We start from the raw sequence: 14,602 nt of genomic DNA on the forward strand, positions 1-14,602 counted from the left end.
TGCGCCCAGCCTCCAGTCTTTTTCTGAGAGTGGTCTTAACAGGCTAGTAGAGGGAGAAGAGCATGGTGGGCTAGGGTGAGGGTGGAGCAGAGGGGGTCTTGCTGCCAGTCTGAAGCCAAACTCCCTACTCAGTAAAGCCATGGCAGGGACTATTTTATCCATTCAAGATTTATAGAGGCCAGCTGTGCCCAATCCTTTGGCGAGATGGGGGAGGGCCTCCATGAAAAAAGACAGGTGTCTGGAGTCTACGTGTGGGAAGAGTGCCTTCCTGTGAGTAGCTTGCCCAGCTCTGGGACCCAGGGTCCTTCAGGAGTCCTGTGTTTGCTCATATCCCTGACTGCTCCCAGGTAAACAAATCCTGTTTCTCTCTCCCAGAAAGGCAGAGCTCCAGCACTGTAGCAGCCTGTTGTTATAGTTACTGATAGGTGACTTATCACCACAATTGTCAGATCAGGGGAAGAAAATGAAATTTAGTAGTGGCAGGTGGTGGGGGTTGGAAGAGAAAGGAGAAAGCGAAGAGAAGGCTGCTAAAGAGACTTGGTGATGGAGCTGATGGCTTTGTGTCTTTGTACATGTGATATTATATTTGAGTGTGGACCAAGGAGGTCTTATATTGACCATGTGTCTTCATGACAGGATCAAGGATCTTGATACAGACAGCCGGTCCCAGATAGCTTCACCCGGGTTCTATTTGCCTGGCATTCCACCGTTAGTGCCACATTCCTGTGAATTAAACACTGCTTTTGTCCAGGGGAGGTCCTGCCACAGATTGTACGTCAGAGGGAGTTTACCTGGTGTCTTTTGCCTCAGGGTTTGACAGAGCCATGGGGAAAGATGGGGCCACCAAATAAGGGCTTGTCCTACTTTCAAAGCTCAGGTAGGGCTGCTGTTGCTCGGCCCCTCTTTGGAAACCCTTTGGTGCTCTCCCCTCTTTCAAATCAGTTATGAAGCTAAATGGGATTGAATATAAAAGTCCAAGGTGTCTTGTTCCATCGGCCAGCCATGTGCTTTTCTGGGGAATACCCTTAACTCCTTCATGTTCATTGGCATGCATTTCTCTATCACCCATTATATATGAGGCACAGGGTTAGGTGCTCATGGGGAAGGCACAGAAACAGGTGGCCATTAGATTATGCCTCACATTTAAGAAACAATCTAGTTACAGAGATTAGACATTTACACAAGCAAGGCTGACCAACAGTACATGGTAGTGTGCCATTGGTGTCAACTGAAAGGTAGAGCCAATGGCTGCATAATCCCAGAGATGGGCAGGATCATCACGGAGCAGAGTAGCTGTGTAAGCCTTAGCCGACATTAGCACATCGAATCACTCAGATCCTTAGCAGGGCTCTAGGGAAAAGGGCCCCAGAATAAATCAATCATGATGGGGGTGGTGACTAGTTAGGGAACATGCTCACACCGCTCTGCTTTGCTCTGTATCCCCATCCTATAGGCCTGCCCTTTCCAGGGCCCCTCTGTCCTCCATTGACCTACCCTGTCTCAGAACGCCCCTGTGCTGGGACTTCTAAGACCTAACTCAGCCTGCCAAGGGAGCAGTATAGCCCTGTGGTTCAGAGGGTGGATTTAGGAGCTGGGCTGCTGGGGTTTGAATCCTGGCTCTGATTATTTACTGTGATCTCCAACAACTGACTTAACCATCCTGTGACTCAATTTGTCCATGGGTAGAATGGGGGCAGTAATGATAGTATCTGCCTAACCCAGCAGCTGGGAGGGTTAAATCATGTACGATGCTTTGCACATTTGAATGAATGCATACTGTTCATTCAGAAAACAAATATTTATTGAGCGGCTGTGACATTGCAGCCACTTTCCCAGTGCTGGGAGATAGCAGCGAAAAAGAGATAAGGTCCCTTCTCTCTTGGCACTGTGTTAAATGCTGATTCAGGCCCTTTGCCCAAGAAACCTTTAATCAAGTATCTTCCTTTCTGCTCTATCAATTCCAATTCCTAGTGTGCGAGTTATCAGTTAACTTATTTTCATTCCTTTTTGTTTAACTAGGCAAGTATTAAAGCCGTGAATTCCCTTTAAACCCAGCTTTGGTCACGTCCCATAAGGTTTGCATGTTGAGTGTTTTCCTTATCGGTATTTTCTAAGCACTTTGCAATATTGGTTTTGATTTGTACTATTTCTACTTTTTAATATATTGTGGTATTCTGTGTTGGATGACTCTGTAATTTTTGTTTGTTTGTTTCTATTACCTGCCCCTACTATGCTACAAAGGAAGAGAGAGAGTGAAGAGGCCTGTCTGACTTGAGGGGTTTAGAATGGACTAGGGGGAGACAGGTCTAGAAAAGACCATCAGCAAAGGCTGTTGAGTGTTAGGCTTCATGGTCTGGTTTCTCTTCTAATGAGGAGACACTGGAGTCACCGAGAGGAGGGACAGGAATGACAGGATTGTTATGCTATGTGGGGAAGAACAAGCCAGTGCCACCGTTCAGGATGGCTTGAGAGAAAGAAAGAAACTAGAGGTGGGGAGTCCAGACAGATGTTTTCACGTTGACCCAGGACAGGGATTCTCAAACCTGAGTGGGCATCAGAATCCCCTGGAGGGCTTGCTAAGATACAGCCTGCGGGGTCCACCCGCAGACTGTCTGATCAGTCGGTCTTTGGTGAGGCCTGAGACTTCTGCATCTGCATTTTCTGACAAATCCCCCTGGTGATGCTAATGCTGCAGATCTAGGAACCATAGTTTGAGAAGCACTCGTCTAGGGGAGCAATGATGAGAACTAGAGGCCCAGTGGTGGGAGCTAGGCTAGAGAACAAAGACTCTATTTAAAAGATTTTGGGAAGGAAGAACTCACAGCGCTTGGGGATCGAACGTGGAGACAAGGGAGAGGAAGAACTCAAAGATGGTTCCAGAATATTAAACCTAGGTGCCTTGGAGGATAGGAGAATCACAGAGGCCAAACTCCCCAATATCTAGGGTTAGAAGGCAGTCGCATGAGCAGAACTGGAGCGATATGTAAGGCCCTGTTTCCATCTGCATCTGCACCTTGGCCCTCCAGTCCTTCAGGAGGGAGTGGGTGAAAAGGAGAAAGCTCAGCTCTGTGTTAGGTTTCTCCTTCTCTAGAATGTAACCCTTGAGTAGAGGAAGGAAATGAAGATATAGAGTGGGGGGTGGGGTAAGGAGGGTCGAAGGAGCTTGAACATTCTGGAAATGGAGAGCACACTTTGAGGTTAAATATTGAATTTCTCTAAGCAAATCCTAATAAGGAAAAGCAAATGAGTAAAACACTGCAGGCCAAGCAGGGTAGCTGGAGGATACCCCCGAGATCACCAATGCTACTTTTGAGAGCAGAGGGTTGCCGTGACAGGGCTTTGCAACTCCAGCCTCCCTAAGCTTGCTTAGTTTCAAGGCTCCTGACCCCAGTGCTCTGTTGTCCCTGGCTGCTCCCCTGGCTGTAGGGACTTCTCACCTGCTTCTCTCCACTGGGCCTCCTGTAACTGAGCAGAAGCTCCACAGCGCCCACAACTTCCTTGCGGATGGCGTAGAGCAGTGCATCCCCCACATACACGCTGTGGTTCAGCAGTAGCTCCATGATCTCCAAGTTCTCATTCTCAATGGCGATGAGCAGGGCGCTCCGGCCCAGTGGATCCATGCAGTTGATGTTGACATTGTAATAGATCTCGGCCTCCTGGAGGGCCTGCTTCACGGTGGCGTAGTCCCCCTTTTCCACAGCATTGAGGAAGGCCTTTTCCTCTGCAGAGAGCTCCGTCTCAGCCCTCACAATTTGCAGGGGGATGCGGTCTCTGTATGGTGAGTAGTTGACCTTTTTGTAGTACAGTTGGGCCATGGTTCATAGCAGTTTAGAAACCTGAATGAAGAGAGAGGAAGACCAAGGATATTCTTAGATACCAGAAGGTCTCAAGTGGCCAGTTATGGGGCAGCCTTGTTACGGACTTGGAGAATCCTAAGCTATCTTCAAGCCACAGTCTTTCTCCTCTTGCAAAGGGGTAGAGCGGAAAAAGCCCAGGCTTTGGGGTCAGAAAGACCTGGGTTCAAATCCTGGCTTTATGAGCTCTGTGACCTTAGACAAGTTACTCAAGCTCACGGTACTTCAGTTATTAAGCTTCTCAATATTAGGAACATTAATGGAGTCATGGTTTAGTGAGTGCTTACTGGATAACAGGCACTGTGCTGAAGATGAATTCCTACTTCATAATACTATTGTGAGTATTACATGAGATAATGACTGATCAAAGCAACTGGCAAAGAGCAAAAACCTCCAGAGACATGGCACCAGTTAGTTTCACTCTTCCCTTCTATCGCCTGAAAATATTCACGGTTAATACTTCTGATTGATGATACAAAGCTGGAACTCATCTTTGGCCAATTTCCTTTGGACCCGGGGTCTGTGCTAATTTGTAGGATTTCATTTGCTGCTGCCCCACATGCAGGTTCTGGATTGAAATCCTGCTTCAGTGCTAACGGGAACCCTCTTCTTCCTGCTGAACACTGGGGCAGGGGTATTGACTCCTCCAGACTACAGCCATGTACCTCCACCCACTCACAACTTTTTCCTCCACCATCCCCAAACTGTGGAGCTGACAGATCCGAGAATCCTCTTGATTCAGTCCTGAGACGTGAATGGTCTGTTTTACATGCACCACATCTAAAGCCGGATATTAATAGAAGTGATTTCAAAGCAAAACTTATTGTTGAGTTCCTACAGTATGTTTAACTTTCTCTGCAAGGCCAAGAATAAAAGACAGCCTCTGCCTTTCATGGCAGAGGATGAATCACAGTACAGAGCTTTTGTGTTGTAGTTTACAGATTAAATTCATACACATTCCTCATGGAGCCCCAGTAGTAGCCCTATGCCATAGGAATGGTTATCCTCCTAGGGGAAGAGGATGAGGCTCAGACCCATTAGGTGACTGCTTCCCCATTCCCTATCATCCCTGGGACCTCCAGGACCCTCTGGAGGCTGAGTTGGGATGAACCCATTGAAGTGTCTTTCATTATCGAACTGTTTTGCCAGCAAAAAGAAATGGAAATGTGATAAAGGGCCTCTTGTCTCATCTCCTGGATGTAAGAGATGATGAAGACATGTGGCTTCCACAAACATTTGCCTTACTCTTCCAGGTAATTACATCTCTGCTCTGGCAGAGTGAGGAGCATATATTACACCAAGTGGTATTTGCAATTCATGTGCTCGTGATCTTCTGGGAAGTTAGTATTTGAAGGTTAGTGCTGCCTCGTGCCCTGAACAGGCCCAAATGACAAATTTCTCTCTGCATCCAAATCTCAGGAGAGCTGAGGGCTGCTTGGCTGTCTTGAGAGACACTGCTGCTTCTTTCAAGTAACTCAGCGGTGACTAAAGCAAAGCGGCATTTAGAGGAAGTATTTGTTACTAAACAGCAAACGACTTTAATAATACTAATTGTAGCAGCCCTCCCTGCCTCCCTGTCTCCATTATAAAGAAAAAAAGGGGGGAGAGAAGAAGAGACAGTGTGATTTCCTGCAAAGAGACTCAACGGCCCAATTCAGTTTACATTTATTTAATTAATCAATACAAATGCAATGGAAGCCTTCCGTGTGCCTAGCCCTATGCTTGTCACATCTGGAACAGAAGGAAAGGTCCCTGCCTTCATTACCTTTCACCTGCACTATTCCACACCCTTATAACGACTCATCTTGACTCCATCCTGTCCCCTTCCAGATTGTCTTCCACGCCACCCCCAAGTTAGCCGGTGCCACACAAATCTGATCTTATCTCTCTCTCTCTTTGGTTACTTTCCTGCTGCTCTTCTGATAAAAATCAACCCTCCTTTCTGAGAGCTACTAGATTTGGGCCTGTGTCTACTTGACTTATGTCATCTTAAGCCTCTCTCACCCTCATCCAGTATTCTTTAGCCATGTGGAGCTTCTTTTGATTTCTTCCAATGTGCCAAGCTTTCACCCATCTTAAGACGTTTGATCACCTGGAACATTCTTCTCCAGCTCTTTTCATCTTTCAAGCCTCAACAAAATGTCACCTCTACAGAGAAGCCCTCACTAACCACCCTCTATAAAGTAGTTCCTTCATATTCATCTCTCCATTGTATCCTTTTCTCTTCCTTTCTAATGTTCATCAGAATTTCTAGTTATGGAGTTCCTGCTGTGGTGCAGTGGGTTAATGATCTGGCTAGTCTGTGTGGAGGCACCAGTTTGATCCTTGGCCCAAAACAGTGGGTTAAGAAGGATCTGGCACTGCCACAGCTGTGGGGTAGGTTGTAGATATGGCTCAGGTTTGGTCCCTGGCTCAGGAACTTCCATATGCCTCGGGTATGGCCGAAAAAGAAAAAAAAAATCTAGTTACATATCACTTTGTCTTCCTGGGTGATCATCGGTTCTGTCTAATTTGTCGTGAAGCTCAAAGGATTGCATCTGTCCTGTTTTTCTAGCACTTGAACCCAGCCAAGTTCCTGGCACACCCTGGCTGCTTGGTATGTATTTGATGAATGAAATGAGTAAAGCTTCCATGATATTTTCTCATCTCTCTCCATCTCACCCCCAAGTTCTAGCCGTACTGGGCCAGATTCTCTGAATTGCCCTTTCACAACCATGCATTTGCACATGGCTTCATCCCACTTGCTCCACTTAACAAACTCTTCTCTCTGCTTCAGCCTCTTGCTCCTAGGTCCCCTTTGCTGTGAAGCCTTCCCCCCAGTACCTTAAGCAAGTTAGCCAATCTCCCTCTGACTTCCCCACTGGCATTTAGATCACATTTTCCAATGTTGCTCCACTGCATGTTTGCCTTCCTGCTGTTGGGGCAGGAGTACCTTGATTCCTGCCTTCCCAGCACTTACACAGGGTCTGGAGCTGATGGGTGCTCAACAAATGGATGCTTAATGAGCCAATATGATCTAGCTGAGGAGGTTGGCACCGTCACAGAATGAAGTGCTAATTTATGTGAGACTGATTTGATGCTTTGGGATTTCAGGAAGGGCTCTGTGAGGTTGAAAGTCTCAAAGAAGGTTTCATGGAGAAGGTAGCTCTTCATCAGTCCTTGGAGGATGAATTTAGTGTGAAAACGTGAGGGTAGTTCAGGTCCCTCCCAGTGCAAGAGCAAAGGTGGTGAGATTGGTCAGGGCTTCGTGGGGAGACAATGGTGGGAGACATATTTTAAGACTATAATAGGATATGGGAATTAGAGGCAAACTAAAATTACAAGGCAATAGCTCAAAACCTCAGTTTCCCCATTGAAAAAAGTGATCTTAAATATTTGCTTTCCGTGTGCCATTTAAGGGGCTACCCTGGAAGAAAAGGCTAGATGTCTTTTCAGATGGTGTCACTGATGGTGCTGGGTTAAGCATTATTGCTACAAGGAGGTTTGTGCCCACTTTAGCAAGGCGCAGCTGCGAAAGGAGAGACAGATGAGAAATGTAGCTCAGGGAAAGATGAGAACAAAGGGAACTAGCTCAATCAGTGCCTTATTGTGTGCCAGGCATTATGCCAGGAGCCAGTGCAATAAAATGATTATTATAGTTTTGGATAATTAATATGTCCCAGGCACTCCGCCAGGTACTGGCGTGGCCCTAATACTACTACAGCTTCTAAGAGTAATAATAATGAAAGCAAAAAGCAGTACCATTCATTGAATTCTCACTATGGGCCAGATATCTGGGTTATAGCAGCAAAGAGAGGGGACAGTAAAATCACGGTAAATTTGAGACTTGAAAGAAGTGTAATTGAATGATATAGATGGCGTCAACTCAGAGTCTAGCGTTACTTGTCTTGCATTGAAATTAATCTGGTCTAGTGTGTTCCCAGTGGGCTGTGTCATGAGAAGCCTCGTGGTTTTCTGCCGTGAAGGAGAAAATATCTCCTCCAGAGGTTTGCCTGAGATTGTACTCGTAGAGAGTCACTCCTTTGCTTTAAGGCCCTACATCTCTAAAACTACCCCTGGAAAGAATAACAAATCATGTGGCCAACAGCCAGGAACACCTTAATGTGAATTTCCTGTTTAGGAAAGTTGCTGTGGCCTGGGGAGTAAAGAGATGTATGTTTAGAAGGACATGGAAGATATGATGGAGGGGAAAGGAGAGGCCTGCTGTCAGCCTTGGAAATCTCTTTTCTGGATCCATGCCTGGCTCTACACTACACACAGAGGCTGATGTAAAATGGGTTCCCGGAGTTCCCGTCGTGGCGCAGTGGTTAACGAATCCGACTAGGAACCATGAGGTTGCGGGTTCAGTCCCTGCCCTTGCTCAGTGGGTTAACGATCCGGCGTTGCCGTGAGCTGTGGTGTAGGTTGCAGACGCGGCTCGGATCCCGCGTTGCTGTGGCTCTGGCGTAGGCCGGTGGCTACAGCTCCGATTCAACCCCTAGCCTGGGAATCTCCATATGCCGCGGGAGCGGCCCAAGAAATAGCAGCAACAACAACAACAACGAAAAAGACAAAAGACAAAAAAAAAAAATGGGTTCCCTATATTGTTTGCTTGTGTGTAGGCTTATTTAGATGCCTACTGACTTGCCTAGTGCCCTGCTCTCAGCCAGTCCCCACAGCTGGCACCATCTGACCTTCACGGTTTTAGCCTCAGTCTCACTCCAAGTGCTGAGACCCAAACCTTTCTCCATATGCTTACTCTTAGTCCTAGTCTGCCATTATTTGGGGAATTAGTAACTAACGATGGAATTTCTGGCATCTCTGAGGATGGATTATTGGGAAGTTTCCTTTTCATCACCCTTTACCGTTATACTTGGCACTCATTATACTTGGCAGATTGCACTCATCTGCCATTAACCTAAGCCAGGAGATGAGGTTGGCTTTCTCATCATGGTGCACTTGCCTTGAGGTGTATTCTTAACTGTATGAAATGAAACCAACCAGCACTTCATGCCATTTTACGAGTAAACCCCACTCCCAGTGTAGTTCCCCAAGCATGAAAGATTAGGAATGGTCTATCAGGCTGCCTCAGGGGGTTTATCATGTTCCCCCCTTTTTTTATCTGTGCTACTAGCCAGAGGAGTTTGTCTAATGGGATCTATGACATTTGTGGGTTTAAATGATGTGATTTAAAGAGCTAAATCAATGGGCTGGGCAGAAGGCCAGGATGCAAAATGGTCTCGCCAAATCCCAGCCCAGATCATTGCCCAGCTCAGGACTTTGTCTGTGAGGAAGAAAGCCTGGCTTTCCACCTAACTCAAAAAAAAAAAAAAAAAAAAAAAAGAATACTGCCTTTGGAAGGACATGGTATCTATGCGTGGCTTTCTTTCTGTGCCATGAAGATTGAGCTTGAATGGTGAAACCCTTGTGACCGCTTCCTCTTATCCAAACTTATCTACTTGTCCGTCTCTTCAGAGCCTTTAAGGAAAGTAGGTTTAATTTGATGAACTTGAGTATGAATGGTGGAAAATAAATATATTCAATGAATATGTACCAGACACTGGGATAGAAGCTGATGATAACACCTGAGTGTTAAAGCCAGACCTCATCTAGGAAGAAATTACATTTGAACGGGGACCTTAAATGCCAAATCTGATGAGTGACTACAGCGGAAATTTCATGTATGTAGGCACAGGAGTGGGCTGGTCAGGGAAAGCCTGTGTGTGTGCATGTGTGAACTTCCTAATTTTAATGCAGAAATGCTAATCTTTCCCAGAAAAAAATCCAGATCTTGAACCTCCCACAAGTGACCTCAAGGGTCATCTAGAACAATCCCTTCCTTGCCTAGCGCAAAAGCCCCCTCGACAATATCCTTGTTAAGTGACTGTTCAGTTAATGAGCACCTTCACTGATGAGATGCTCACCATCTTCTCACCTTCATGGTGATGGCTGACAGGCGACAAATGCTTCTCTACATTCATCTGGAATCACCTGCCTACAACTTCTCTTCCATGGCACTAGCTTTGCTCTCTAGAGCAGTATCGAGCAAAGCTCTTCTTTCCTTGCATGGAAATCCTTCACGTGTTTGACTTCAGCACTCATGTCTGTCTCTACCCCAAGGAGTCTCTCCTTCTCTAGAATTATGAGCATGTTAGTGGTCTGCTTCTAGTTATACTATACTTTGTTTTTCTTAAGGTATGTTGCTCAGAAATGAACACAGTTCTCTAGAATGGCCAGGCCAGCATCTATTACACTGCAGCTACCTTTTTCTTCATTTCTCATTTAGCAATGCTTGGCTGAGGTCAAGACACAATAACATCTTGTTTCAGGTGACACTTTAGAGAACCCTGTGTGAGTAGTGTATTTGTAGTACTATGCTTTTCATGAGTGTAAATCATGTCCAATAATTTCATTAATTTATAAACAATAATAAATTAACATTAAGCACTTATGCCAGATACTATGCATGCTAAACATTTCACATATATTATTTAAATTATTCCTCACTTTCAGGTAGTTATCATTATAATTTCCCACCTCAGAAATAAGGAGCCTGAGGCACAGAGAGTTGAGTAATTTGCTTAAGTTCACACAGCTAGTATGTGCTGGGAGTGGGATAAGAGCCAAGCTTCTGACTCTAGAGACTACATTCTGAACTACTTCAATGAATGTAGATTCTTTTGTATGCTTCACAATGTTTTACTAGGGCTAGGAATAGTTGATATTCATTGTTTCAGGAGTTCCCATCACGGCACAGCAGAAACGAATCCGAGGAGGAACCATGAGGTTGAGGGTTCGATCCCTGACCTCGCTCAGTGGTTTAAGGATCCAGTGTTGCCATGAGCTGTGGTGTAGGTTGCAGATGCAGCTCTGATCTGGTGTTGCTGTGGCTGTGGCATAGGCCGGCAGTTGTAGTTCTGATTCAACCCCTACCCTGGGAACCTCCATGTGCTGTGGGTGTAGCCCTAAAAAGTAACAACAACAACAGCAAAAACTCAGTGTTTCAATTCAGTATTTGTTATGCACCTAGTATTTGTCATGCCCAGAACACTTGGCAGTAGGGAATACAAATATACATATATAAATGACATAGCCCTTGCCTTTAAATATTTCTAAGTCCAAAGGGAGAGAGAAAAATGAAAGTAGATTAAATGTACTACAGTTTGATACAGCGTCTAATATATAGTAGGGACACAAAAGAGGAAGTATTCAATCCTACTTGGGGAGGTACTTGAAGAGAAAGTAATATTTAAGCTATGTCTTAGAGAGCTGGTGAGAGTTTGCTAGATAGCAATGTAGGGATGGCCATTCTAGATGAGGGACACAGCAGGTGTGCTCAGGTGTGGGTATATAAAACACAATAGTATTTTAAGAGAACTTTGGCTTTCTTTCTATTCTCCAAATCTCTCGAGCACATGACCATCTCGGGGTCTTTGCATATGTGGTTCATTGCCTACAGTCCTCTTCTACTAGACCTTCAGTTTCCTTCTTACTATGTAGATTTCAGATCAAATGTCATCTCTTCAGAAAGCCTCCCAAGAACACATTTTCTGATGGAGCAAGCCCCTTCATGTCACCTTCTATCTCATTATCCATACTTGATTTTCTTGAGGAACTTATCTCTATTTGAAATGCTCATATTTTTATTTATTATTTTAACATTTAGCTCTCTCAAACAAAATGTAAACTCCGTAATAGCAAGAACCTTATCCATCATATTTACTACTCTATATTCAGAGCCTGGCACATAGTAGGCTCTCAATAGGTATGTATTAAATTACTACATGAAGTAGTGGTAGGGAGAGAGTTAGGGGAATGCTGTCAGTAGAGCTCTGCTTTTCTCGTATGTTTAACCTCCTCCTCTCCTTGCAGCCAAGTGCCTAGGCAGGAAGCCCCTCCTTCACTTCAAAGAAAGAGTCCAAATTAGTCTAAGTCAATATTGGCAATTCCATTTCTTTGGGCAGTGAGTGGCCTAGACTTGGGGATTTGATTCACTTCTTCCCAATGAGATGTGCTAGATGGATTCTGGGAAAAGTTTCTTTGTTCTTAAAAAGTGATGTAAAAAAAGAAATATTTTTCCTTTTTGCCTTTGAATGTTGTCATTTGCATGTAACAAAAAGACTTCGGTAGCCATCTTGGGACTATGTAGAGAGCCAACCTAAAAGATGTAGCCTCCAAGTTGAGGAGGGCATACATTGCTACCTTTATGTCTTTGGCCAATTGAATGAACCAATCTGGAACCGATCAATTTCTAGACTTCTAGTTGTGTGAGATGAAAACTCTCTTTTTGTTAGCTTATTTTAAGGCTTGCTTTTCAGTTACAAGAAGCTGAAGACATCCTAAGTGATAGCATTTTCTGGAAAATTACAAAAATTAAACCACAAACAAATAGAAAACCTGAAGAGATTAACAATCATAGAGGAAATTAAAAAAGTTAGAAAAACCTACCCATTAAAAATCGTTCAGTTCAAGTAGTTTCACATATAGAGAACTTTAAAAATGCAGGTCATTATCTTGATGCTAAACTATTTTCAGAATATAGAAAAAAAGAAGAACATGTTTCAAATAATTCTACAGAGCTAGCTAGCATAATCTTGATTCCAATGCTGGATAATGATACTCCAAAATGAAAACCACAGACAAATTTTGACCATGAAAATAATTCTAAAAATTCTAAATAAAATATTATCAAATAAAAACCAGAAGTGAATTTGAAGAATAATAAATTATGACCAAGTGAAACTTATCCAAAAAGTGCAAGCGGGGTTCAACATGAGGAAAATTTTCAATACAATTAGTAAATAAGTCAACCACTTAAAGAATAGAAAACATGATTGTATCAATAGATGAAAAAACAGGTATAACTCAGCAGCTATTTATTAAAAAAAAAAACCAAGAAAACTGGAACAGAAGTAAACTATCTCTACATAAAATACTGTTTACTCAAATCAATAGTAAATATCATAATAAATTGTGAAAAAGTGGACCCATTGCCATTAAAATCAAGAATAAGACAGGAATGCCATTATCAGCACTATTGTTCAATTTTAAGGTTCCAACTAATGTAATAAGAGAGAATGTGAAAATATTATAAGTATTTAACAGGGGAGACAAAATTACCTTTATATGCAGATAATATAATTGTATAATAGAACACCCAAGAAACTTCACAAAAATCTGTTAGAGTTAACAAGAGACTTCAATAAGGTGATAGAATGCAAGAAAAATATATAAATACCAATAGTTTTAAAAGTGTATGTCAGTAATAATAATCATCGGTCCAAAATTTAAAAGGAAACATTCAATGTGCAATAGTGATAACATCTTAAAATATCCAGAAATGAATTTACTTAGAAAGGAACAAGATCCATGTAAAAGAAGTTATTGAAGGGGATAAAAATAAGACCAAAGAGAACAGAGAAATACTCTGTTGCTGAATAGAGTCAACCTAATAAAAATATAATTTCTTCCCATATTATGACATAAATTACAAAAAGTATCCAATTTGGATTTTATATGAGCCCAGGAAAAAAAGTTAAATGAAAGGATAAATGTGTAAAAAAATTCCACAAGAACTTTGATTAAGTAATAAAGGACACTGCAAAAATTGGCAGAGTAGGGAACTTCAAAAACCCATTTCTTCACTAATGTAACAATTAACCTAGCAAACCCATCAGTTCAAATCAACCTTTTCTGAACTCTGGAATCTAATAAACTCTTACAATAATCACAGTAGTGCTTAACAAAGAAAGAAGCTACTAAATTTTGGTACGAGGGTTTTGTAGCATTTTTACTGAACTCCTTACCATGTCCCACTCCTTAGCTTGTTGATAGCCATGGGGACAGTGGCTCATATTCTTAGTGTGGCTTGCTGGTGCTGGGAGAGGGGGATATATGGATTTTGTGCTCAAAGAATTGTGATTGCATGTTTTACCCGGTCAATACATAGGCATTGAATTGCTGCATGAAAAAGAAGAATATTCTCCGAGTTGGATCAGCCTTCCCAACAGTGTTTGCCAAATGCTAAAAAGCAGATTTGAGAAGGTAGAAGAAAGTATTAGTGAAACTGAAGATGTATTAATTGAAATTATCTAGACTGAGGGAGAGAAAATAAAAAAGAATGACATGATATGAAGAGTACATCAGAGGTACGTGAGACACTATCAAGTGTACCAACAGATGCATAATGGGGATCCCAGAAGGAAAGAAGAAAGAAAAAGCGGCAGAAAGTGTATTTGCGGAATTAATGGCCAAATACTTCCAAAATTTGAGGAGATACATGAATCTACATATCCAAGAAAGTCAACAAACTCTAAGAAAGCTAGACTCAAAGATATTCCACACTGAGACACTTTATAATGAAACTATCAAAAGACAGAGAAAGAGGGAATCTGAAAAGCAGAGAGAGAAGTAACTTGTCAGAGACAAGGAATCCTCAATAAAAATTAACAGCCAATTTCTCTTCAGAAACCAGAGAGGCTAGAAGGCAATGGGGTGATATATTTAAAGTGCTGAAAGAAAAAAAAAAAAAAAACTCTCAATCCAAGTTTGATATCCTGCGAACTACCCTTTAAAAATTAAGGCGAACTCAAGACATTCCCAGACAAACAAAAGCTGAGGGAGTTCATTGGCAGTAAACCTGCCCTACAAGAAATCCTAAAGGGAGTCCTTCAGGCTAGATAGTAATTCAGAGTCATATGAAGAAATAAAGAACACAGGTAAAGATAACTACAGAGTTAATAATAAAAGCCACTGTTATTGTATTTTGG

General features: G+C 42.8%; 1 protein-coding gene across 2 annotated transcripts in view; it reads right to left on the reverse strand.

The window, feature by feature from the left end:
- Window positions 1-14,602, reverse strand: part of TRPC5 (transient receptor potential cation channel subfamily C member 5) — a 272,031-nt gene that overhangs the window by 143,493 nt on the left and 113,936 nt on the right. Inside the window, exon 4 of one of the 2 annotated variants that reach the window (XM_005673829.3) lies at window positions 3,438-3,836. In XM_005673829.3, the coding sequence (XP_005673886.1) occupies window positions 3,438-3,815 (378 nt within the window). In that variant the 5' untranslated portion in view covers window positions 3,816-3,836. 2 annotated transcript variants of the gene reach the window in all.

Source organism: Sus scrofa, chromosome X (genome assembly GCF_000003025.6).
Source record: "Sus scrofa isolate TJ Tabasco breed Duroc chromosome X, Sscrofa11.1, whole genome shotgun sequence".
Classification (NCBI taxonomy): domain Eukaryota; kingdom Metazoa; phylum Chordata; class Mammalia; order Artiodactyla; family Suidae; genus Sus; species Sus scrofa.